The sequence below is a fragment of the Monopterus albus genome, unplaced genomic scaffold (genome assembly GCF_001952655.1).
Source record: "Monopterus albus unplaced genomic scaffold, M_albus_1.0 scaffold143.1, whole genome shotgun sequence".
Taxonomy (NCBI): Eukaryota; Metazoa; Chordata; class Actinopteri; order Synbranchiformes; family Synbranchidae; genus Monopterus; species Monopterus albus.
Window position 1 is genome coordinate 1,033,726 of NW_018128023.1, and position 26,966 is coordinate 1,060,691.

Consider the following 26,966-nt stretch of genomic DNA (forward strand, 5'->3'; position numbering starts at 1 on the left):
ATGTGTTCTTTATTTCATGCTTTCAGTTTGAATTCAGTGACACTGGAGCATGGAGCTTCCAGACTGCTGCATGCCCATCTCTGTTACTCCCAGCCTCCCTAAGCCTATCAGCCAGCTGCTGGTGTTCAGTCAGGGTTGGGTTGGTTGTATTCCCTGGCAACAAGCCCATCATCTCTTGGTCACAGTGTGTTTTGTTTTTGTCACACTCTGGTGGTGTGACCGGGCTCCCAGGGGTGCCTGGTCCAGCCCAAGACCACCCACCTACCTCCTCAGTCAGACGTTTGTGAATAATTGATGTCTGGATAGCTTCCTATTAAATATGAATTTTCCAAACGAGGCTCTTGTAAAACACAAACACATTGAACTCCTAAAACTTTGATAGGAGACCCAGGAGCATGTGTGACTAACACTGGAAAACAGCACTAACTACTGGGGCAACAACATTTGGAAACGGTGGCTACAATTGGCATAAAGTTTGATATTTCTGTTACTATTTATAGTTACCCTGTACATATTGATAGGCGCGTTTGTTTCATAGTAAGTCCACTATAAGAAATCGTTTTGCTATAGTCTTGCAGAGAATCGGGAACAACGGAGGAGAGAGGATGAGCGTAAACCGCGCTCTCTTCTTCCTCTGGTCTTTACACACGCTTTTGACAGAGGCAAAGGTAGACGGGGTGTTGATCATGAGCTGCCCCTGAGATTCAGCAGCAGACTCGTCTTCTCCCCATTGGATCTCCGTATGAGAGCCGCTGTGCGCTATTCCTGAAGACACTAGAGAGGGAGAGACGCGCGTCCACTGACTGAAGTGTAAGGACGCATTTCGATCCGGCGTACACTTCGTGCAGACTGTGAACCACTTGATTGGTGAGTTTAACTCTTTTTGCCTGCTTGTTTATTTCTGATTTTAAAAAACAACGTATATTTAGCAATATGTTGTTGACATCTAGATAATACTTGGCAGTAAGAACAACCAAACCATAAATCTAATATTTCCAAATAACATTTTTGTCTTTGTTTTTGCGGCACGTGGAATGAGAATATACATCTTAGAAAAAATAAAAGCTATAGACAGTCAATGACATAGAGGCAAAAATATCCCAAAATGAACTGAGAAGTCTATGAAAGTCTTTCTGAATACATGTGGCAGAGAGATCCTCTTGGTTTAGGCGTTTGATTTGTGTCATGTTGTGTGCCACTCGTATTCATGGTGGAGAGAAAGGAAGAAGCCCTCTGCTCGGTGTCACAGGTTGAAGTGAACTCAAGATACGCATGACGGAGTAAATGTGCCCGGCGGACATGCAAGAGGTGGTTTGTGTGTCAGAACGAGACGGATCTGGTGCGTAAGGGAGCTGTCATGAATCATTTTCCGTTCACTAAACTACCACCTTTAACTGGCAGCACCAGCTTGTGGTGTTGTGTGTCTGTTTGTGGAGGGAGGTTAAGGTTGGATGCACCAATAGGGAAAACCAGAAACATGTCATTTCAAGCTAGGCTGCACCCACAAAATGCATGGGGCATCAATTACTTACATGGCTATCTATGTATGTGTGCTCACCATATAGCCTGGCTTTGAAATATATTTAGAAGCATTTGAGAAAAGCACTCATTAGTGGTGAAAGACATCCAGTTTATCATATTAGTCGTGCAAGAAATTCATCAGTTATTCTTGCTCATCAGAAATTGAGTCAATGTTGAAATGATGGATTGAAGTATCTTAAGAGCCCATGCAGAGTCTAGTAAATTGATGCTCCAGTCTAAATAGTTTTCTTTTGTTCATAAACTTTTTTTTAGATCAAAATTGCCAAGGAGCTGCTCAACAGGCCAATATATCACTGTCATAATTTGTTTTCATCCTCCCCTGCAGCCTCATTAAAACACTGTTTGAGGTGACTAGTTGGTTGCTTGGGGGAAACTGCACCTCCCTCCAGGCAACTTGACATGCTCCCAGTCTCTCTCACATGCTGTCTGTCTACTGCCCCTGCTCTTCTGTTTCTCCTCGTTCTCTTCCTTCTTTTCCCCCCCACTATCAGCATCCCCTATCCTTGGATAGAAACTGAGTGCAGCTCCAGCCCAGTGGGAGGGATGACCACTCCCCAGGACTCAGTCTGTCACTTCTAATTTTGAAATTCAGTGAAACACATAAGTATGGGTGACAAATCAAAGGAAAAAGATGAATCGTACCTTCCAGGAATGACCATTTGATGAGTATGAAAATGACGTGAATCATAAGCTATGGCCTTCGCAGTCACCAGAACACCTATGGGGGATTTTGAAGCAACGTGTTAGACAGCATCTCCACCACCATCATCAAATCACTGAACCAAAGGAATATCTTTTGGAAGAATGGTGCTCATCCCTCCAATGAAGTTCAGAGACTTGTAGAAACAATATCAAGGTAAACTGAAGCTGTTCTGATGGCAAGTGGTGGCCTAACACCTTACACTTCATGTTGATTTTTCCTTTGTGACCTGTCTGTAGATCTGAATAATAGGGCAGGTTTTTCTCACCAATATAGGTTATTTTTTGCTGCCAAACAACCAACTTTAAAAAGTGACATAATTCAGAATCATGCACTTTTAAGCAGCCAGACAATACTTGCATAAAGAGTAATTGTAATGCCATCTAGTCAGAACCAGTGAGAAATATGGTTTCCAAGCATGCCCATAAAGTCTAATAATAAAGGGGACTAGACAGGTTTATTTGCCGAGACCTGCTATAAATTAGCTTAATGCATTAGGTGCAAAAATGAACACAACTTATTATATGCAACAAAACAAATGCTTTTCCTAAAGTGACATTAAGGTAGTCAGGGTTGGTGCTAAAATATTCTGCATGACTTTACAAAGGTAAAGTCACGACCATACTAGGTTGCTAATATTACCAAAACAAACATGTTAGCTTTAGCTACTAACACGTCCAGAAGGAAGAATACCACATCTAAATCAAATAGCTTTTCATTCTTTCCATCTCAAAAGGCCTTTCCTTTGTCCCACCCCATCATTGTAAAAGGATGTAGCCTCTTCGTTCTGACAGCCACTGTTTCAGACTTTTAGGGAAGGGTTGCAGGAATAACAACAGAACCAATGTAGGTGTAAGGTAGTATAACGAAGAAATGCCATATCCTGTTCCATGTTCACTTAATTTATCAAACTGCATAAAAATCTACATTATTGCAACATTATATGTTTACTTAATTTTTATTATTCAGCTTTTGTTTATTTATTTGTTCATTTATTTACTGTATGCAAAGTATTTGTCTTTCAAAAACAATTCCAAGGCAATATGAAGTGTTTAGTATGAAGACAGTTCTTACTTTGGCACTATTGTTGAGCCTCTCTGGTAGCTCTATCTATATTTATTGTGAATGTTCCCAAGCCTGGGCTCTCCCTCGGTTGCCAGTGAATACTGCTTCTTGGAAAGCAGGCATCCCCCCGTGAGTGGCGCAGGAGGTAGCAGAGCGGTGGCATAGCACAGATGGATTATGCTCTTGCATAAATCCGCTGTCATTTCAAAACTCGCTGTTACACAAGATCCTGTAATGAGAAGCCCTGTGCCACTCCCTTCCTACCTCACTCTTCACTTCATCCTCTTTTTCCCTCTTCTTTTATCTGTCTCTCTCTCCTGTCTCTCCATGTTTAATGGATGTTTTTTGCTGTCAAGACCTTTTCTGCCTGTTTGTGTGACAGCAAGTGAGAGATTCTGTTTGAAGTCGGCATGTAGAGAAAAAGGCTTCACATGTACGAAAAAGGCCTCGAGTCTTCAATGCACTGGAGTTTCTTCAATAATACAACCTTGGATTTTTCATTTAAAGTTGTCCAATTACTGAGATCCGTTTCTAAACCTCAGTGGTAAAGTGAGGCCTTTTTTTGAAACAAGAATCTCAGCATTAAAATGACAAATATGATGCTGGATCAAACAGTGGAGCTGTAGGCTAGTCAAGATCAAGACTAGAGTCAATAAAGTTTAATTGATAGCAATAAACCAACTGTCACTAGCAAAATAATAGGCAAATTATTCCAAATTGGTATGATTTTTTTTTCTTTTTAGCACTGCTTAATACATTATTCATACAGTAAGGAGAATGAATGAATGTGCTTTTTTTTTTTTTTTTTTTTTTTTTTTTTTTTTGGAAAATTAAAGTAATTTGGGGATAGGTTCGAAAATGTACTGGAGAGTATCAGAGCCAAGGCAAAGGGTGAAAATTTAGAGTTCCAGAAAGTGAAAGAAGCTTTATTTTTTTTATTTTCATTGTAACACGTAGAACGAAATTTTGTTGTGGAGAGGGGGCCCAGGGCGGCTGCTTGCATATGTGCCACCATCATGGGCAACTTTGGGGTTCAGTGTCTTGCGCAAGGACACTTCAACATGTGGACTGCAGGCACCGAGATTCGAACCTTCAATCTTCTGGTTGGGAGATGACTGCTGTACCCACCACACCACTGTCAAAAGGATGCAAATCACTCTCAAAGCACATTTCTTTCATTCCATATGTGCTTCTCTTCCATTTTGTTCAACTCGTTGTAGGAGAAAATATCATCATCATCATCATCATCATCATCATCATCATCATATTTTGACCACATTTTCTTTCTCCATCCTGTTCTTCACCCTTTGACCCTTCACTTTCCTAACCAGCCAGAGATGAAGCCTGCTTAAACATGAGCACATTAACCTCCCTTTGTCCCAATAGCAGACAGAGCACATTAAAGTATAGCCCTGGAGGGAGAATGTTTGGGAGTGGATCTACATGCTTTAACTTAGTCATAACCCAGGATCTACTTAGCTAGATGTCTGTCCATCTGTCTGGAGATGTTGTAATAGTTTTATGGGTCTTAACAGGCTCAGCAGGGGAGCACTTATACTGGAAAAACTCAATGAGCCACCAGACTGGAGGACTGAAAGGATGGAGGATGGGACAGTGTTGAATGGCTTGCTAAAAAGAAATGTACTGCAGCAGGAAATGAAAATAGCATCAAAGGACATAATATACTGTAGCATTATAATGTATAATATATGACAGGACTGACTGAAGGGGGAGATGAGTTAAGGGACAGAATGGAAAGGCTAAAGTTTGACAAAGGGATTGAAGACTGCAGGGAAGTTGACAAAGTGGAAAGATGGAGTGAAAGTAAAAGTCAGGACTAACTGATACAGAGATAGGGAAGGTTGTGAATTCTTGTAATTAGATAGACAAGAAAGACTGTGACAGAAATTAATACCTTAGTGTAAGACTAATCAATGCCATTGTACTAATAGACTTGAAGGGACTTGTCCTAATCAAGGATGGCAGACAGAAACACAAGAGAGGCTGAAGAGAAAAAGAGTGATTAAGGCATGGGTCAGACAAGCAGTGGCAGCTTTGGACATTGTGAAAAAGACAAGCTGAAGAGCTAATGGTATGAGAGTTTAAGAGGAAGAAAGACAGAAGCATGGCTGGAGCAAGGAGAGAGGAGAGATGTTCAGTAAGATATACTGCTGTTTCTCTTTCTCCTTCTACCTCCATCTCTCCTTATTTGTCCTCATTATGAAAGAGCATGTTGAATTGAAAGAATAATGACTCTTAATTGCTGGTTCTTTACAAAATCTTAATTGACAGAGTGTAATGCCTCAAGACAGACGAGCTATGAAAATGGATCAAAGATGCTGCCTTTTGCAACTTTTTAACCTTTGGAAATGCACATACCATGCAATCAAAGCTATAAGTCACCAAACACACACACTCAGGCTAGGCTTAATGTAGTCTGTTAGGATCGTTAGCTGAGTTAATGTCCATGCATTTGGCCCAGTGGGAGTTACTGTGTCATTTTCCATGCTCCCCAAACAGATGTAGAGATACAGATATGGACCTGCCTTTGGGGAAGATGCATGCAGATGCGTACCTTTCGGTGCGGTTCTTACAAGCCGTGGCAGACGGGGTTATTAAGTGTAACTGTGGTGATGGTTTGAGGGCAACGATGCTGTCACATCAGATTATCTTGACAATATGTGACCGCACCTTTCTTCTCTTGCCCTTTACCCCTCCCTTGTCCTTTCTTTTTACACCCCGCATCCATTTGTTATTCATTTATTTTTCATCCCTAATAATTTGTCTGCAAAGCCTCCTCACTCTTCTAGTTTTTCTTTTAAAGTAACTCAGATTTTTGCATATAAGTTGCCTGTCCAAATTAAAGAAGGGGAGAATTTTTAGATGTTTCCAAACACCTGCCCTTGAGAGTATAATAGTCCTTACACAATCTGAATAAATCTTAAAATAAAACACAAGCTTCTTTGTGCTTCAAGGCTACCTTGGATCATCATGTAAATTGTGTAGCAGTAAAACATACTAAAGTCCTTTCCTCTCCTCATCTATCTACTCTCATGTCGCTCTGCTTGACAGGGCAGGAAATCGGTCTCGTTTCTGCTTTAATTCGTTCTGATCAAACATGTCGCTCCCAATCAGCCCTATTTGATTAGGAGATGCCCATATCACAGCCCACCAAGCAGGTAATGACTGGCACACTCGCATTTCAGTATTTTCAGTATTATTATTCTTCATATGCTTCTTCACTGGCTGTTTTACATTGTATTCTTGTATTTTTCATTATGCTTCTTTCATCGGTTGTTTTAGAGTGCCTTAGATTTTGAGATTTAGATTTTGTGTTACCTATATATCTGCATTATATTTAACTTATATTGTGTGGCATTCGTGTGGATGGCAAAGTAAGAATTTCATTGTACAGGGAAACACGTTTCCTCACTGTGCCTATGACAATAAACACTTGACCTGACCTTACCTATTGTGGGGTCTGCATGAGATAGATACACACATTATTAGCAATAGCATTTAGTCTTGTGTGTGACCAGCACGTATGGTGATGTTATTGGTAAATTCCATTTTTCACACTCTAGCCTTTTTAAGACCCCCCTCTGTTTGTCTCCTTTCTAACTCCCATTGGTTTTTATTGACCCCCACCCCCCACCTCTACTCCTCTAGAGACATGGGGTGTAGGCTTCCTAAGTTTCGGAAGACAGAAGAGAGGCGAAGCCCAGGCAATATCTACTCCACCCTTCGAAGGCCTCAAGTGGAGACTAAAGTGGGTGTGGCCTACACCTACCACTTCCTGGATTTCCTGTTGGGGAAAGAAGGTATGGTTATTGTAAAAGCACACAGATACTGTCAGAAGTTATTTCCTTGTCCTTTTGAGTGCTTATGATGGGCCTTTGAAACCCAATGGGACATGGGCACCATGCGACTTCTTCACTTGATTCTTTGTAGTCGTCTTTAAATGTCGTATTTTGTCCGATCATTAGTCCAAAACCCAAAGATATTCAGTTTACATTGATAGAAGACAGAGAAAAGCAGCAAATCTGCACACAGGAGAAGCTGCAATAAGTCATTTTGTTTAAAAAAACGATTTAAACAGTTAGTTGTTAAGCTAAAGGAAACTTTCTGAAAGTAAAAAAAGAAACAAACCTGCATTTAATGATTTTTTTTTTCTTCCCATTGGTCATTAGTTGCAATGCAACAGACCATAATTATAACACAGACACTACATTATAATGTCAATATGGCTAATGTGGTGGCAAACATCCATCCAGGAGAAACAGAGCACCACTGGCATTCATTTGAAGTTGTGTTTCAGGCCACCTGGAAAAATTCAAGTTCAGTATTCACTCTTAGCTTTGCTTTGGTCTGCACCAACTCCTGTCAGAAACATTTGGCTTTTACTCCAATGTAGGACTGCAATGATTAGTCAGTCAGTTAGTGAATGGACAGAAAATTAATCAGCAGATGTCACCAAACTAGTTTTATATTATTCTAGCTGTTCCAAATTAGCCTCTCCAGCTAGTTAAAATTAACATGGGACATTTAAATGTTTTATTTATGGTTAAATTGGAAAAATACCAGATAATATGGTCAAATTTCCCTTTAAACCTTATTTTTTATTCCTTTCCTCTCTGAGATTGAATGATATTAACCTTTCTAGTTAAGTACAACTAACAAACAATAATCAAACTATCAACAATCAAAGATTCACTCAAATTTAAAATAATTGGAGAAATGAGGTTATATTTTTACCAAATACTTTAGCAGTTTATCCTAAAACTAAATCCTAAAGCAGTGCAGTCCTTTCCTTTGCTCTACAGAGATTAGTGATGGTAACTCAGTGTCCAAAATCACTCACAATTAAATACTTTGAGTGTTTATTGTGTTTTGTGATCTGTGAATGAATAAGGGAGGTTATTCAGACACAGCTCAGCTATAAAAACAAAAAACAAAAAACAAATCTTCTTGGCCATCAGATGCAACATGCAAGCTTCATTCAGATTCACATTTGTCCCACTTCCAGTCTGGAGGAGGGAACAGGCTCCAAGGAATGTGTCTTCACACTTGGTCAAATTCCAAACTAATTCAAAGGATTTTTTTGATTTTATTTATTTATTTTGCTGTTCTAAATGTTATTTTCTATTTAACTCTGCTCTGCTTTGTTAAATGTGGCTATAGTGTTCGTGTGTTCCACTCATTATTGCCACAGTTGCTATTCCAACTTTAACCAGTTAAATTAAACGTTTAGGTCAGCAAGTCTGTGCTTTTCTTTTAAACAATCTACAGTAAGTATCTTGAGGACAAACAGTGGATCATAAGCTGTGTGTGGCTCCTGCTGCGGTGAGTTCAAAGAGTTTTTAAAAATGTTCTAGTTCAACTATGTTGTGCATACTGTAGCCATGCCCTGCAACTTACCCTTTCCTCATTCTTGCACAATGACAATATACTAAAGCTGATGTGTGTTTGCACACTGGGACCTGGGTGTCTGTCAAATTTTTTAAAATGTGTGTCTGATAATGTGTGAATGTGTGTGTGTCTGCAGTGCCTTGAGAATGTTTGATGAGAAGCCTCTAGAGGCATATGGTGTCTAAAAATACAAATTCTGCCATTGTGTTGATATGGATGAACAGTAAAAAGATGGAAGAGTGAGGAAGCGAGGGACAAGAGATAGACAAAAAGGAGAAACAGATCATTTTAAGGCAGATATGTTTTTTAAATAAATCCTGTCTTTTCTCTTAGGCCTTAATGTGTCTGCAAGTCATCACTGTGACCTGACAAGCTGAAGCAGGTGCGAATAGCTCTCTGAAATCCTTTATAGACAAGCTTCAAATGTAACACTGTAACAGACAGCGGGCACAGTGCCACAGCCAAGTAGCAGTGGTTTGGTTGCCAGTCAGCCCCATTTTCAGCCATCCCTGTTATGTTTGGCAAATGGGTTAGGCTGTAGTGTTGGCTGAGAGAGAGTTCTGGCAACCCAAAATGGTGGTGGTGACAAAAGACATGAAGCTTGTTCGTCTTTCTCAAATAAAGTGGCTAATTGCATGGGCAGCAGCACACATGTATGATACAGGAGGACTATACACACACGAAACACATCCTGTATGTGTATGTGGTCTCTCTAGCACTTAGTCAATAGAGTTAGTGTTATCATTCAGCAGACAGGTGGGTCATTTATATGATAAAGTCACTGATGCCACCTGAGCTGCTGAAGATGGGTATACTTTATTTTAGGATAAACACAGCCACTACAACATTACTGTGTGTGTGGCTGTGAGTGGGTGTACACCTGCCTGCCTCTTTCCACCTCTATCCCCACCTCCATTTACCATAGAGTCCAAGAGAAGTGAAGGATTATCTGATTGTTTGTGGAGACCGAGAGACGTCATCCCCAGCAAGGGGATTTATTTGTATTTGTGTGTACATGTGTGTATGTAGATAGAGGAACCTGTATTTCAGTACATGACATTGAGAAAATCCATGGTCAAATCCATGCTTTAATTCAATTTGGCTTCCATTAATAGCAGTATATCTTTGCCCGTGTGACTTGATGACTCCCACACTGTAATGAAAGACAAACATCTTTGCTTGTGCCCCCATATATGAGACTACATGGCTGTTCATTGAACTATGTTGTGCTCTCAGGAAGTGGAGTTTAATGGTCAGACTATAGAGGAGCGCAGTGTGGTTTCTAACTTAACCTTTGACCATTGCATGATAAAACTCACTAGAAACAATGTGGCTGATAATGTAGAGCCTGCCTTTGGTTTATGAGCTCTTGCAGTGCTTCCGCAGGAAACTGTTTCCACGTGACTAAGCACAACTCAATCACACTGGGTCACAGCAACCCTGTGGTGAATCCAGGGAGGATAGGGAGAAATATGTTCAGTGTTTCAAAGTGTTTGGCCTTTGCTTTCTCCTATGGATCATTTATTTGATTTTTTTTCAGCTCTATTGCATCTTACAACCTGAAACCAGTGTCTTATTCTACTGGGCCCTTATTACTCTCTAAACACCAATTTGCAGCACCTTGACATACCAGCCACCTTTACAAGAAGTGCCGTGATCTTCATTATCTTGATTGTAGCATTGACTGGTTACCTTGAAATGTCAGCCTGAATGTAGAGTATGAAGTGTAACAGCCAGGTGTGACATTTTAACCCAGTCTCCTCTGTGTCCAAGCTGTGTAAGCTCCAGTAATGAGCAGAAGAACTGGAGAGAGTGGAGAACATGAACAGAAAAGAGGGAGGTAAAAAAAAAAAAGCAAAGTAGAAGGGAGGAGGAATACAGCCAAAGAGGTGTAGTAGAAGAGAGGGTGAGAGAATGAACAGCTCATGAAAATGAAAGATACACCGAGCGTTAGTCAGGTCTGGAGCGGGGAGGGGAACGAGCATCTGGAGAGCGAGGAGAGGAGAAAAGAGAGAGGTGTGAGAAGGAGCGAGCGAGAGTCAGGAATCTGCGGATGTGTGAAGAAGTAAGCTGGGTGTGATGCTGTGTGACTAATGCCGGTCTCCGGAGTACACAGTGAGGAACGCGACTCTGCTGATGACTTTCTGCCGCCCTGCAGTGATGGAGACCCACTCAGCTCATTAAAACATACAATAATTGCCTAATGCTCAATAGTACGTGTATGTTGTTGTGGTTGTTTTAAGGTACTTTTGCATAACTGGCCAAGTTTACAGTACAGTATGTTGCTCATGTACATACTGTGTAGTTCAGTCTTTGTGTGTGTACGAGATCTTACCTGAATGCTATGATAGACGTTTCCTTTGCTGACAGTGTGATATATTCCTTCTGCCTTAGATGACACATTATATATATCAAGCTCTGTGTGTGATGTATTTGGCTCTGAAAGCAGGCGATGCACCAATCCATCAGTTTGCAACATCTGCACTGTCTGGCACACTTTTCCAGGTAAACACATTTTTTTTTTTTGTGATTGTTGAAAATGCTGATCTGACATAGTTTCAGTCATTTTTCTGGATGAACATTTAATGTTGTTTCAGTCTTATTGGCAAAAGGGCCTGTAGAGAATGCCAGCAAAGATGGTAGAGAGCTACAATGTGTCAAAAGTGAGCCAGGCTGGAATTCACAGCATCACAAGTACATGATACTGTATGCGCCTTATGCGCCACAGTGTTCTCACCACAGCAAACCGTACTTCTCTCGCTTGTACTTGTTAGCTGTTTTTGTTAACACAGTGCTGTTTCTGAGATGTTTCTTGTGGTGCTCTGATGAGATAAGACCCCATTTGACAAAGCTCATATGCTGACCAACAACTGTCATAGCCTGCAGCTACATTCTCCCAAACAGTGGGGGAGTTACTGGCTCCAAGAAGCTGATCATTTTATTGTCACTGTTTTGCCACACATCCTCACCTAAAGCCTTTGCAAGTCATTAGAAGTCTATTTAAATAAATGTGAACCCCCAGAAAGCAGATGGATAAGCCTTTAGATTGGCTGTGAGTAGTAATCCCCATGCATCACCATTGTAGGTTTACTGAAACTTCTCATGTGCACACACACTGACAACACAGGCAAAAAAATGCTCACTGGGATACAGTAGCACAGATAACCCACAAAATATGGTTTACAGTCACACACATATTCTGGGATTTTGTTCAAGGAATTAATATGCATTTTCAAGCAACTACAGGAAGCAGTATGACTCTCACACTCCAAACGCACTTGTGAAATCCGGGGTCAAAAAGTGAGGCGACGCTCACAACACGCAGCAGCTGTCATGTGGTCAAAGCTTCAGGGTTGAGACTGAAATAACAGAGCAGGGATCAACAGCTAAGCAGCCGCTTCTTGTATCTGTTAAACAATACACCCTTGAGTCTGTATCTCTCTCAAACACGTGTTCCTACTCTCTCATACCCATATATATTGACATATGTGCACTCATTCTCAAGTCACAAAAACACAAATATTGCACATACAGCAACACTCACAACTGCACCATCACACAGCTCAAAAGCTCTTCTGAACAGTTATGATCCTATACTCACACTGATAACACTACACCTCCCTGCTCTTGAAAACTTGATTCCATGTTGTGTGTGTGTGTGTGTGTCTGGTTAATTTATTCAGGTTATTTTCTCTTCTCCAGGCCCATGCAAATGAGATTGAGAGGCGAAAAGGGTGACAAGCATTCAGGCGCAAACAGACAGCCTCATCTCTCTCTTTCTCGCCAACACAGCTTTGCTAACCGCCTCTCTTTTTGTTTACTTTTTGTTTTTTTACTTCTCATCTTTTTCTATCATCCTCTCTCACAGACACCTGGCTTCACACAGTGCCATACATGCACATGTTCTCCTAAAAGCCTGTAAACAGAGAGAGAGCCTTACTATAGTACAATGCACTGACCCCCGAGAGGGTGGTTCTTGCAAACAACATGGTCTCCCTGGTGCATTTGATGTGACAGGTTGCTTCCATACGATAACCTCCGCTAACCATTTCCACAGAAGTGAAGGGGTTTGTTTTCCATTGTGATTGGCAATAAGGGAACCAGGTTTGTGTTGGTGATTGCTGCTAATAACATAGGCCCAAATAAGTAATGTGATAGCATTGTCTATCAAACGTTTTGGTGTATGTGGGTCTCTATTTGATTAAACAGTCTGTTAGTGTAGGTGAAAATGTGTTAAAAGTCTGTCTGTTGATATGGGCAAACACTTTCCAGCATGCATTTGTAGTAGGTGTATATCTTGTGTTTGTCTACCTGTGTGCATTTGCCAAAAGTCTGACTGCTTCTGGCAGTGAGGGCAGAGGCTAATAGTTCTGTGTAATTAGTTTCAGATTTAGCATGAAGATGCCATGTGTTGTTCAATGGGAACTGTCATAATGAAACGTGCTTTGTGCCTTTGTTCCTTCACACCCTTTCCCCTCTTTTATCCTCCTCTTTTTTCCAGCTTGTCTACTACTTTTCCCTGTCACATCCTTGTCTTGACCATTTCTCATTACCCTGTCTTGTCTGATTCTTGTTTTTCTCCTTCCCCTCTCACTTGTCCTCCACCCCCTCCAGAGGTGCCGGTGTCATCTGTGCTTTGTCTCTCCTCGGTCAGAGAGCTCCCAGTTCAGGTCAGAGAACTCTACGCGCAGGGTTTTGTCCTGGTTGCCATCCACCCGTTTGTCCACCCCTGTGGCCCTCACCATGCACACATCCAACGCCAGCTCCACCGGGCAGTGCTGGTCCGAGAAACGCCAAGGTACACAAACTAAACACACCCTTGTCTTCAGCATCACCTTCACTTAAGAAAATAGTTTTGAATATATATTGCAAGTTGATTAAGATAAATGATATGATTAATTTGCAACCAGATTTAGACAATTGCAGCTTTTGTTTTACATGGAAGCCAAATGAGACCAATTATCACAAGCTAAATTATGCATCTCACCTCTTTTACTTGATGTAAAATTAATTGCAGATGAGTCAGCCCTAAAAATGACTAACTTTAGCTGACTGTCCCAATTCTTTCACTTTTGACTGTATGTGATAATACACAGTACTGTGTGACTACCCCTTATACTGTGTAGCTATTTCTTCTGTAACCCAGTTAGTTATGCTTTGGCAACGCTAAAAGCAGAGCAATATTTTTATACCTCCCTAGTATTCGCAACATATGATTGTAGTTACTGACACATACTCCAAACTCAAATGGAGAAACATCTAAGACTTTAAGTTTCAACATGTATACTTTCTCAGGCTCAAATTAGCACATGGGAAAACTTTCTTACTTGGATCTTTATTAGCAAGAATTTTACAATAATAGCAATAACAATAGGCTGTTTGGGAAACACATTCATATTTTTTTTCAGTCATTCACACCATCGAGTCATTGGATTCATTTGTGGCTCCATTCCAACATTACAGTTTTAAAGGATAAGGCTGGTCATTTTCTAAATCAACAGTATTTTCAGCACTCCCCATACAGAGGCTAAAACTAACAATGATTTGCCTCTACTCACAGTTAATGTCTGTCAGTTTGACAATCCTTTATTAAGTGTAGCAGGTGTTAGCCAGGTAGTCTGTGCCACAGACCTCCATTGTTGCTCAAAAACAATTAAAAACACAACATAGAAGCACACTGCTGCACTTAGTGAAATATTTCCTTATTATGAAACTCTTTGACTCTTGCTTACTTCAGATGCTGTAAAACATTATGGCCCTTCAGCGCTTCTGGGGCAGAAAAAAAAAAAAAAAATCTGGGTCTAGTGTTTCATAATGATGAAACATGCCACCCAGTGCAGCGGTGTGTTCCCGTGATATGCTTTTAAGCTTTTCTCAACAACAGTGGAGGTCTATGGCACAGGCAAATAAGCTAATCCAGGATTCACAGGCTGATGGACATTAACCAGGAGTAGAGGTAAATCACTGTTGGTCTTAGTCTTTGTATGGGGACTGTTTAAAATACTGTCGATATAGAAAATGATTAGCCCTGTCCTCTAAGTCTAAGTCTAAATAGTGCCCATTTATTGCAATTTTATCTCAAGTGTGATATGTGCTCAAGGTTTCTTTAACAATTTGTTGGCACTAGTGTAGTGTGGGGAAAGCTACTTTTCCCAATTTCCACCTAGTAGGATGGCAATGTCTATTTCCACCAATTTGATCCACTTTGAAATATCTGCACAACTACTGGATGAATAGCCATGAAATTGTGCGAAGTCACTGCTGCTGCCATCTTCAGGTCACAAATGACCTGATTCTGATCCTTAGGCATCTTGCTGAGTTCTAAATTCAAGAAAAAGTCTATTGTATTCATGTTCACACACAAAACACACACACCACACACTAGTGCACTGGCAGGTGCTGGGCTGCTCCTTTGATGCCCCTCCTGCCAAGTGGTCCTGCTGCTTCCTGGCACCTGTCACTGTGGAGATGGCTGATTGCATCATCAGTGCTCGCCAGAGGGGAACGGCACGCTGAAAGAGAGAAACCATCTCTCTATTCTTTCATCTGTTTTCTTCAGCAATGGGTGTTCACCCTTTTCTCTCATCTTCCTCACCCTCCTTCGTCCCCTTTACTCTGCTTTTTATCTCCCCATCACCGCCATCCCCTTTCATCAAAAACTCAAAAAAATGAAAGAAAAAATAAGACAGATCTACTATTTCAAATCTAGCTAAGAATGTCATTCATGCCTCAGAGCACAAGATATTACCGTGGCCTTCCCACTGACCTCAATCCAAACCTGAAGAGGCATATCTGAATGCTCCTTTTATGACGGCGTCTTGCAGTGGGAGCAAAAGCAAATTCAGTCCCTTCTTCTGTCTAATAAGTCCATTGTGACTGTGGTGAATGTGTGCTCTCCTTAAATGAAAAATTCACCCTGTTCCAGAATTGACATAATGTTTCTGCTGTGATCATTCTGGGCCAATGAGTGCTCATGAAAATAAGCATTTAAACTAGAACCTATAAAGCCGAGGCTCATTTATGATTGTAATGTTATTGTGTGATGGAACTACTCCAGCGATAATGAATAGGGAAATGAACCTAATAGGAAAAGGAAACAGGCTTGGGTAATAACAGTATGAGCACATTTTACATTTTTGGGTTCATAAGAGCAGAATTGAACTGAAGCAAATCACATATGATTGAAACCTTTAATATTTGATTCAGTTTTACATTTCTCACCATGTAGTTCTGAGAAAAGCCAGCTGAGGTGGGCAAGACATCGTCTCGAGACAGACGTGTGTGTGGCGGGTCACCAGGCTGCTGACCCGGAGGTGATCCAGAGCTATGTCAAGAAGGTGAGTAGAAGGGGCTGCAGAGACATGCCCACAAAGGTAGCTTGGGCTCATGTTATTCACTTCTCATGGATTTCTTTTCAAATTGTGATTCCCTGAAGTTTGGGATAAAAAAAATAAAAAAATCTTATGATGATCTTCAATATGTTAATTAAGCAAAGAAGTCAGATTTCTTCATATATAGTCAGGGGGATAGTAAATCACTACTTTGTTCTGGTTAACACATGCATTGATGAATTTAACTCAGTGTGTCAGTTAAAGACAGAAACAAGATCAGTATTTTTAAAATGGCACTTCTTATTTGTTTAATCCAGTGTAAGTAGCCCTAACCTCCCCACCTGCCCAAACCTTATCACATAGAGCTGCGGGGTCACCCATGAGGTTGGAAGAAAATGGAAGAGGGAATAGAGAAACTGACAGTAAATGAAAAAAGGAAATAGAATTTAAAAAAAAAATCAACAAAACTAGTCACTGTCAAATTAAGAAAGACCCAGACGTGTTGATTGATATTCAAGGTTAACAGAAACTCTCATTTTTTCTAATCTAATATGAAAAAGAATGTCCTTGAGTCAGCTAACAGTTGAGTGGAGGGGGTGAAACACTGAATTTTATAATGAGTGACCAAGAAACTGGATTGATCACATCATGGCCAATACCTAATCCACTGTCTGTGCTGATACTGATCTGATGTGTTGGTTCAGTGTATCTACAGAGAATATGTTATGTTTGATAGCCATGTTGGTGCTGCACTGCTGTGACAGCGAAGGAAATATTTCAGGGCTCAAAACGACTACAGGCGACTGCCTATAATTGCTTGTCTGTGCCATGTGGTTACTCTGCCTCTGGTCCTGACATGCAGGCCTTCTCCAAATCAAATGGAGCAAATTAGATTCAAGGATTTGCATTTTATATATTGCAAATTTATCTGATTTAGTAATTCATTGTGAAGGGAGCTGAGCAAAAATCAGAAATCGGGTTCATTTGTAATATCTTACACCCAAGTTAGCTGTAAAAAAAGGGTGGGGTTAGGGGGGGGTTACAAGATTCCAACTAGCTGCATCACTTACAACACTGCTCACTCTCCTATAACTGAGAAAGAACAAGATGAGCTACATAATCAGTGGAACGTTTCAGTAGGTAGGAGGAAGCATATCAAGAGTTAACCCTAAGATACCTTGCCAACCGCAATGTCGTCACTGACATTTATCAGCTGTAAACCTCAGTTTTAGTCTCTCTGCTCGTGAATTCATCAAGACTCCAACAATGGGTAATGAAAATGTGCTCTATTGAATAGATTTGCATCTGAACACCAAGAGAGCACAAAAGGAAACCTGATTGGATGGAAATGCACATCACTGAGCATAATGTGATAGGCTGCGGCAGCGTGACATGAATAACCAATCAGATCACAAACTGCCAGACAGTTCGAGATAAGAACCCAGGAGCAGCACCAGGAAGACAGAGTGACAGGCTGGTGTGGGTGGGTGGGGGTGTTACACAGTCATATTGTGGGGACCAGACACTGGTCCCCACAATGTGAATCACAGAATTTTTGACTTGGTTTAAAATTAGGATCAGGTTAAGGTTAGGGTAAGTATCCAGGAAAGGAATGCCACTCAATGTAAAGTCCCCCCATGGAATGAAAACAACTCCGTCTGTCTGTCAGTACTTATTACACAAAACTATGTGAGTATTTGATGCTAATAGACTGTGTGTGTATGGATGAGTGAAGTGTCAAAAACAGTGGGTAATATGGTAACATGTCTCGTTATTGTTTGGTGGAAGTTTGCAATCTTTCCCATGAAGCTTGTCTAAAACTGTCAGCCCAAATATCAACTGACAATTAACCAGAAAAGCTCCGTGGGAGGGAGCGACACTCACATGCACACATACACATAGGCACACACTGTCACACACGTACCCACACAAACGCTTTGAGATAATGAGGTCCTTTTGTCATTTGAATATTTGATCTTTGCAGATGATTAGGCAGGTTGTTATTTTGCAGAATATCTACTCTGTGTATGTCGGCCTTTGTTTGTGTGTAAATGAGGTTTTGTTTGTTTGCCTATAGAGGAAGACAGTGCAGATGAACTTGTGCAGTGAATCATGTCTTTTTATATTTATGTGTCACTCAAATTAGATTCTAATAGAGTCGGTGGGTGTGTAGATGGTAACACTGTATGTTTATATCACCCCTATAGATCCAGGATGTATCAGAGCAAGGAGTGATGTTTGTCAGCTTTCTTCAGCAGCCAGGTGGTGGACCCTGCTTCTTGGGTCACTGTGACCCCGAGGAGCTGTCGTCCTTGCATTCAAGCCCGTCACCCATACATCGACACCCCTTCAGCACCAAGAGCAGCCCAACGGATCCAACAGAACCATATCAAAATGGTGTAGAACCTGACCATCACCCTGTTGAACCTTCAGAGTTAGATCATGAAGGTGCAGAATGTAACAGAGAATCAGACTTAAGCCCTCTGAAACACACCCAGAGTTCAGAGGAATCGAATGGAAAAATCCAGACCTCACAGATTAGTCTCAAAGAGTCACCAGAAATAACACGTCAACCTCAAAATCACAGGAAACTTGGTGAAGACACAGTTCAATGGTGTCCATGTCAAAACCCGGCAGATGGCCTAGGGAACCAGCTGCATCCCAGCTCCTGTCAAATTGCAGGTACAGTCAGAGTGCAAGACAGTAGTTTACCATGCCTCGAAGAACCTGCAGAAAAACATTCTAAACTTCAGAACCAGAGAGAAAGACGAGGTTCAGGCTCAGACAGCTGGCTCAGCTCTCCAGAACTCAATCCCAACCTTGAAAAAACATCAGATAGGCAAAGCAGAGTGACAACACACAACAACAACAACCATATCCGGCTCAAGAGTTCAGAGAAAGATAAGAAGGCAACTTCACCACCAGCACAGGCCAGTAAGTAACCATTTCCTATTTGTTGCTCAGTCTGACAAATCATAAGAAAGCAGAACTTGCTTTCCAACTGTGAATTTTTTTGTTTGTTTGTGTGTCTGGAGGGATGCAGCTCTTTGCGCTGTACAACCACACAGGGGAGCTGAACACTTCTCTAAGGTTCTACTCACTCAGGGTGCCACTTCGAGTACAAAAGGAAGCAGGGTTAATCACAGAAGTTGACACACACTGGCTTGATCACATGACCCAGCATTTCACCAGCGGCGCACGCCTGATTGATGGTTTTTTTCAACTTGGAGATGCTAATGGTATGTTTCATGGCCACAGACAGTGGAGACCTGGTTTTCATTTTGGAATTGCTTTCATCTTTTTAAAAAAAGGTTGGAGCAGTTGTGAATACACTAAATAGATGTAGTTTAATCAAGGTAGCATGAGTGGCAGTAACACCCAAAAGACCATTTGTCTATCCTCATCGAATAGGTCTTTATGATAAGCCATTTTCCTGGTTTCATATTTACCATACAGACAGTGGTATTGAACATGTCATCTGTTTAGCAAGAGGTTACTAGTTCTGTGAGGCTATGGCTATGCTATGCCAATCCTATTCTTATAGGATCACCAAGGTTAATACAATTTAAATGGAGGTGGCATCAATGCCTGTAGCAAATTTTATGACAATCCAATAGTTTTCATAGCTAAAAACACATACTGGCTACTTAAAAACATACTGGCTTAGTTGCTCCAGTGCTTGACAAGAGGCAAAAGCTGCTCAGACTGTAGAACCCTGCTTGACTACTGGTATGGGATAATATGCATGGAGTTACTGTATCGTAAGTCTGCGGCTTACACTGTAAGTTACTCTGCAGCCACCCGTGGAATAAGTAGGTTTAAGCCATGGGGAAAAGGGGTAAGAGACTGGAGAGTGGAGACCTATCTCCTGTCTGAATCACATACCTCCTCCTCAGCTTAACTGACTCTGTCTCTAATTTGTCCTGTTTCTATCCAGACAATGGGGTATCATCTGTGGATAGTGTGTTCATCTTCCAGAGCTCTTCGGAAGAGACCAAAAACACCTCTTATGATGCTATCGTGGTAGAGCAGTGGACCGTTGTTGATGTGGGTGTTTAAGTTTTTAATACTCTGGAGAAGATGTGCACTTTGAGAAATCCTTTGTGATAGAAGGCTTAAACTGTTCTGTCAAACATTACATGAGAGTGGATATGAAGGAAAGTGGTGCATGTGGCTGAGCTTAAATTTCCTTACCTGCAGGCTCACTGTCATTTCCTTGTACATTCTCTCCAGCATTTGTCTCCATACATGTATTTGGGATTGTAGACTGCTGGTGTGTGTGTGATTTAAAAAATAAAAATGATTTATATTCTTTTGGCTCTCCTGCACAGGGTGTTGTGGTGAAGACAGATTACATTCCACTGCTCCAGTCTTTAGCTCCGTATGGATGGAGGCTGATGTGTGTGTTGCCAACACCAATCGTGAAGACCAACAGGTACACAACCCCATCATACTAAACTGCTTGCACCTAAACTCACATGTCTACTAAATCTGTCTCCTGCTTTTTCTTCGCATTCTGTCACAGTGAATAACATCGCCTGAAACCAGTAAAGACTAATTACTGCTTAGTTGATTTTTGGGTAATTATCTTGTTTTGTCCTAGACATTACCTCTCGCATTCTTTTTTTGGGATTAGAACTGACAAATGGTTCAAGATCTGACAAATCATGATCATATGCTGATCTCAACATGAAACCGCTTTTGAAATCTGTCAGGGCAGAGAACAAAAACTGAAATGCTGTTGTCTTGTAACCTGTCACTTAACAAACCGCAGCGAACAGAAACTAGATTTTAAAACATGCAGGCTCGTCATATTATAACACAACAAGTAACAGTAGTAAAAGTGCAGCTCTTTTCTTTCTGCAGTGATGGGAGTTTGTCAACCAAGCAAATCCTCTTTCTTCAGAGACCCATTTTGCAGCGCAAGAGAAAAGACTTCAAGGTTTGTTCCCCTTTTTTCTTACACCTTTGCAACAAACCTGTCACGTTGTTTCTGCTGTGCCTTTAGGATACGAGACTATGTCATAGAGGGTGTCATTAAAAAGACATGTTACTAAATATGGGATGTACAGCGAATATAAACCCACACAGGAACAATCTAATAATAGGCTAATAGTTGGACCTCAAACTGTACAGGAAAGAGGCGTCAATGAGAGAGGCTTTGTTGTGGTTTGTCAGGTGTCTGGAGACAGAGGAAGAAAAAAAAAATACACAGCACAAAGCACAAAACTGTCTCAGACATCTGTTTGATTTCAGATGCTAAACCTCAGGGGTCGCAGCAAGGCAAAGAAAAGCTCTGCTGGTGAAGTGGAGAGAGAGAGCAGGTCCCCAGTGATGGAAACAGAGATGGACAGGCTGAGAAGAGACACAAAAGAGGAGAGAGAGGGGAGGAAGGGACCAGATAGCGAAAGGAGTGAAGGAACACCCCCTCAGAAAGGTTGGGAGGAGAGGGCAGAGAATGCAGAGCCTCAAAGGGGCTTCTCTTTTCTATCAGGGAGCATGATTTCTGTTGAAGACCAGGAAGAGGAAACTGACTTTGAGAAGATCCAACTGTCCAAGCAAGAGAAGTCTGTGAGATGGACAGATGTGTGTCAGAGAAATGAGGGAGGGGTCAAGAAGGAGCTGAAGACTGAAGAGCGAATCAAACACCAGCTGTTCTCTGGGGTCTGTTGACACACTGGGAGTAAAATAGGCAAAAGAAAGCTAAAACCTGATTAGTTTGTACTAAAAAGAAATGTTTTGTTGATCTGGATTTATACTGTAGTTTGTCTGTGGACAACCCAGATGTAGTCAGTCATATACTTTATTTATATATTCACATATTGTTGCAGATCCAGTCTTCTCTGTTTAGGATGTTAAAGAGTATCTCTGAGGTTGTAGCCTCTGGGAAAGTGTTGTGCAGTGGTTCTGCTTTGAGTCAGTGTTGCATTTTGATTTGTATTTAACACTGATCAGCCATAACATTATGACCACTGACAGTTGAATTGAATAACACTGACTATCTCATTACAGTGACACCTGTCAGTGTGTGGGGTATATTAGGCAGCAAATGAACATTCAGTCCTCGAAGTTGATGTGTCAGGACCATGAAAAACACACAAGCATAAGGATCTGAGTGACTTTGGCTAGAGCCAAACTGTGATGGCGGATGACTGGGTCTCTCAGCCTGCAGGTCTTGTTGGGTGCTCCCAGTCTGCAGTGGTCAGTACCTACCAGAAGTAGCTAAGGAAGGACAAACAGTGAACTGACGATGCTCACTTCACAGAAGATGCACTGTCATACACAGGGTGCCAACCAACTGCCACACTGACTCCTGTGTGTACACAGTATTAGGCAGGTGGTCAAAATGTTATGGCTGATCGTTGTATATGAAATGAAAGGAGACTGTACAAGACTATACAGTACATCGTAGATCAAGTCTCCACTCCAAGCTTTAAGTTTTATTTACTTGCCTATTGTTGCATTTTACTTTCTTGTAATAAGGTTGTTAAAAAGGAAGTATTGATTTAAGCTCTTTGTATTTTTATATGTAAAGTATATGAATTAAGACAGAAACAAGACACTACCAGAAAGCATGTAGTACATCTGCACTAACTTAATTTAGCTCAGGACTGATATATTGGTCTTTGCTTATATGTCAAGCAAAAAATAAGACATTTTAGTACAGATAAGCCAAAGGTCATTTATAAACAGTTGCCATTACATAATTTGTCCATTGGAAGGAGTTTACTTTAAAATATGTAACTCAGCATGACTCTGTCACAATTTAAGGGAAACTTAGAAATGTTTAAAACATGTTGGATAATATTTAGTTCAGATGTTTAAATATTCAAACTGGTTGGTTAAAAAAAACACAAAAAAGAAAACAGTATTAGCCAGGCTCTGAAACTACACTGAAGTGTTATATTGCATTTCACTGGGCCTTGATTTCATGTAAATTGCCAAAAAAGTGGCTTACTTTTTAGCTCAGATATAGATACAGACTTTCCTAAAAGTGTTGGTACCATTACACCTCATTGATGCAATGTTTTGTTCTTTCTAAACAAAAGTTTTCATTGTGCTGTTTGGTATCACTGTGTACACCACAATGAACATAGACAAGAGAAAGAAGAGAGGACATAAGTAAGAAAACACCTGCCAAGAATAGTCAAAGTAAAGGATACAAGCAGCTGATGTTCCTTTGACCACATGCTACTATTAAGAAGTTACCATCCATGGGATTATAGCCATCCACTCTGGATGTGACTGCAAGAGGAAAACTGACCCCAGATTGGTCAAATGGTGGAAAAAGAATCAAGGAGCACTTCAAACGGATGGAAGCTGAGCTCCAAGATCAAGGTACACATGTGTTCAGTCACGCCATGCTCCACTTTCTGAAAGCAAGTGGGCTCCACGAAAGACTTTTGAAAGAGAAACATGAAAACTAACCAGAGTTTATTAAAATGCACTCAAACAAGCAACAGTTCATCTGGGAGAATTGTCCTGTGGACCAGTAAAACACTATGAGATCTTTCTGGTCACATCAGCTCTATGTTCACAGAGGAAAGAATGAAGATTGCAAAGAAATGAACACCGTCCTCACTGTGAAACAGGAGGAGGCTCAGTTATGTTGTGGGCTTGCTTTGCTGCATCTGACACAGGGTGCGCCTTGAATCAGTGCAGGGAAGATTATCAGGACATTCTGGAGAGAAACGTACAACCCAGTGTCAGACAGCTGAGTCACAGTCGCAGTTCATGGCTCCTCCACAGGGTAATGACCCAAAACATCCATCGAAAAGCAGCAAGTACAGACGGGACGGTTCTGAAGTGGTCTGGTATGACTCCTCATCTTAATCCAGCTGAATATCTATGGAAAGAGCTAAAAGTTACAGATGGGAGAAGGCACCCATCGAACCTGAGAAATGGAGCAGTTTGCTCAAGAACTGGGCCAAACTACCAGTTGACAAGTGTACCTGTCTCATTAAGGCACTTGATTGCAGTGATTGCCCCACAAGGGGTGCTACAAACTATTAGGTTAAGAGTCCCAATATTTTTGTCCATGTCATTTTGCATCACAAATCAGAAGCAGTGTCAGTGAAGAAAGAATAGTGGGTCCCAATTACATGTCACCTTCAAAGAAAATTTTAGTTTTTTTGGCCAGTTTTAAAGATATTAATATTTGTGATGCTCACAAAACTTAAAGGGGGAGATAAAAAACCCCATCTCTTTCCAGAAATGATATGCTTGTTACTCTGGGTTATAGTTTGCAGTTAATTTTGAAAACGCTGGGAGCTCCTAAAAATTATTTCCATTCACCTCAGTTGTATTTGGCTGGGGTAGATACTACAGAAGACAAGAAAATGCCTTTTTGTAATTTGGGTGGACTGACTGTTGAAGGGTTTCCTCTTCAGACTGTGTATATTAGAAGTTAACCATTTACTGTATTACTTATTTCCTAGGTCACCTGTTTTATGTATAATGTGACATGTAACTCTTTATATACAGGCAGGGTCAATAAAGTGTTTAAAAAAAAACAGCCTTACTCAATTTCCTTTGTTTTTCTTAAATCAAATGTTACTGGCATTAACCGTTTTCCTCATATGAAGAAGAAATGCAGAAGCAACTTGAAAATTAGTCTCAATGGTGCGACCCCCACAGAGACGATGTCAAGAAGCTCGCAAATATCTCTGAGGGATGTTCAATGATCCAAGCCAATCAGAGACCACCTGGAGGTTCCATTACAGTGCGCCATGGGATACTCCTCCACACCGGGATGAGAAACTGTTTATGGGTATGTAGATGTCTGATTGAGAAACAGTGTATGTGAGACAGGCACTGTGTACGCATGTAACAGTGTGCGAGTCACTAAAACAGGCAGGGACACTATCTACTGTGTAGGAGATAAAGTCGGACTAAAAATAACCAGAGGTGTGAAGTTTTCAATTGAGAACAGTGTGGAAGCAATCATGCCAATGTAACACCAACTACAGTCTTCAGTTCTGCTAATAAATAGCTCTGGGTTATTATTCCACTAAGCATATATATATATATACAGTCTTATGCAAAAGTTTAGGCACCCCTTGATAAATAACAGATTTTGGTGATTTTTTTATTTGAACAGATGTTAACACAGTTTCTCTTGGAAATGGAAAAAATGCACAATATTTTCTGCAAACAGTGATGCATAGTTACTTCTTATGCCATAAATTGAACAAAAATAAAAAATAAAAACATTATTATGGCATGGTGCAAAAGTTTGGGCACCCTAAGAGTTCCAGAGTCTCAAAGTCTCTCACAAGGTATCAGACCTTAATCAGCTCGTTAGATCTGATGCACAGCAACAGCTGTCATTGGTAAATGCCAATTTCAAAGCTGTACAAATACTTTGACTCTTCAAACCTTGTGCACACACTTGTGGACACCCAGCAACCATGGGTTCCTCTAAGCAGCTGTGTAAGACCCTGAAAATGAAAGTTATTGACGCCCACAATGCAGGAGAAGGCTACAAGAAGATAGCAAAGCGTTGTCAGCTTGCAGTTTCCACAGTAAGAAATGTAATTAAGAGATGGCAGATCAGGGGAACTGTGGAGGTCAAGATGAGATCTGGAAGACCAAGAAAACTCTCGGACAGAACTGCTCGTATGCTGGTCAGAAAGACAAATCAAAACCCCCATTTGACTGCAAAAAACCTGCAGGAAGATTTAGCAGACTCAGGAGTGGTGGTGCACCGTTCCACTGTGCAGCGATGCTTGCACAGACAAGGCCTTCATGGAAGAGTCAGCAGAAGAAAACCTTATCTGCGTCCCCATCATAAAATCCAACGTCTGAAGTATGCAACAGGACATCTACAGAAGCCCGATGCGTTTTGGAAACAAGTGCTGTGGACTGATGAAGTTAAAATAGAACTCTTTGGACACAATCAGCAAAGGCATGTTTGGAGAAAAAAAGGAGCAGCATTTCATGAAAAGAACACCTTGCCAACTATTAAGCATGGGGGTGGATCTATCATGCTCTGGGGTTGTGTTGCAGCCAGTGGCACAGGAAACATTGCACGGGTGGAGGGAAGAATGGATTCCACTAAATACCAGCAAATTCTGGAAGCAAACATCACACCATCTGTAAAAAAGCTGAAGCTGAAAAGAGGATGGCTTCTACAACAGGACAATGATCCTAAACATACCTCGAAATCCACTATGGAATACCTCAAGAGACGCAGGCTGAAGGTTTTGGAATGGCCATCACAGTCCCCTGATTTAAACATCATTGAAAATTTGTGGGTAGATCTTAAAAGAGCTGTGCATGCAAGACGACCAAAGAATATTACAGAACTAGAAGCCTTTTGCAAGGAAGAATGGGAGAAGATCCCAAGTACAAGAATTGAAAGACTTTTAGCTGGCTATGAAAAGCGTTTGCAAGCTGTGATATCTGCCAGAGGAGGTGTTACTAAGTACTGATTGTGTAGGGTGCCCACATCTGTTCAAATAAAAAAATCACCAAAATCTGTTATTTATCAAGGGGTGCCTAAACTTTTGCATAAGACTGTATATATATATGGTACAACACTTCTAAACCATTTGATCAAATTAACAGAGGTATTCTGAGAAAAGAGAATTAGTCACTGAAACATTCAGTATAAAGTTACAGTCTCAACCACTATAATGTCCACTCATCTTCAATAGGCATATAACTTAAAAGCAGTAGTTTAACATTTAGAGAAATATGCTTATTCACTTTCTTGGCAAGAGTTAGATGAGAAGATTGATACCACTCATGTATATAGGATTAATATTTAGGTGAAGCCAGACAGGTCATCTTATCTTAGCATAAAGACTTGAAAGAGGAGGAAGAGACTAGTCTGACACTTTATAGCTTATTTGTTTAATCAGTAACAAAGAAATTGTAAAATCAAGCTGCAGTTCTTATGTTTTGTCTGAGTGCAG

The 26,966-nt window shown here is 40.8% G+C and overlaps 1 protein-coding gene across 6 annotated transcripts; it reads left to right on the top strand.

Annotated features, from left to right (window-relative positions):
• The first annotated feature begins 611 nt into the window (after positions 1 to 611).
• On the top strand, positions 612 to 22,047 carry rftn1a (raftlin, lipid raft linker 1a). Of its 6 annotated transcripts, XM_020614166.1 has the most exons (11): positions 612 to 867; positions 6,380 to 6,486; positions 6,977 to 7,128; positions 13,331 to 13,514; positions 15,945 to 16,053; positions 18,255 to 18,981; positions 19,083 to 19,286; positions 19,985 to 20,094; positions 20,379 to 20,482; positions 20,914 to 20,989; positions 21,304 to 22,047. In XM_020614166.1, the coding sequence occupies exons 3-11, from the start codon at positions 6,981 to 6,983 to the stop codon at positions 21,718 to 21,720; spliced, it is 2,079 nt and encodes a 692-aa protein (XP_020469822.1). In that variant the 5' UTR covers positions 612 to 867; positions 6,380 to 6,486; positions 6,977 to 6,980; the 3' UTR covers positions 21,721 to 22,047. The 6 variants fall into 6 exon arrangements, with proteins under 6 accessions (XP_020469822.1, XP_020469821.1, XP_020469820.1 ...); XM_020614165.1 differs by lacking the exon at positions 6,380 to 6,486; XM_020614164.1 differs by lacking the exon at positions 612 to 867 and having other exon boundaries at positions 4,395 to 6,486.
• Positions 22,048 to 26,966: the final 4,919 nt, after the last annotated feature.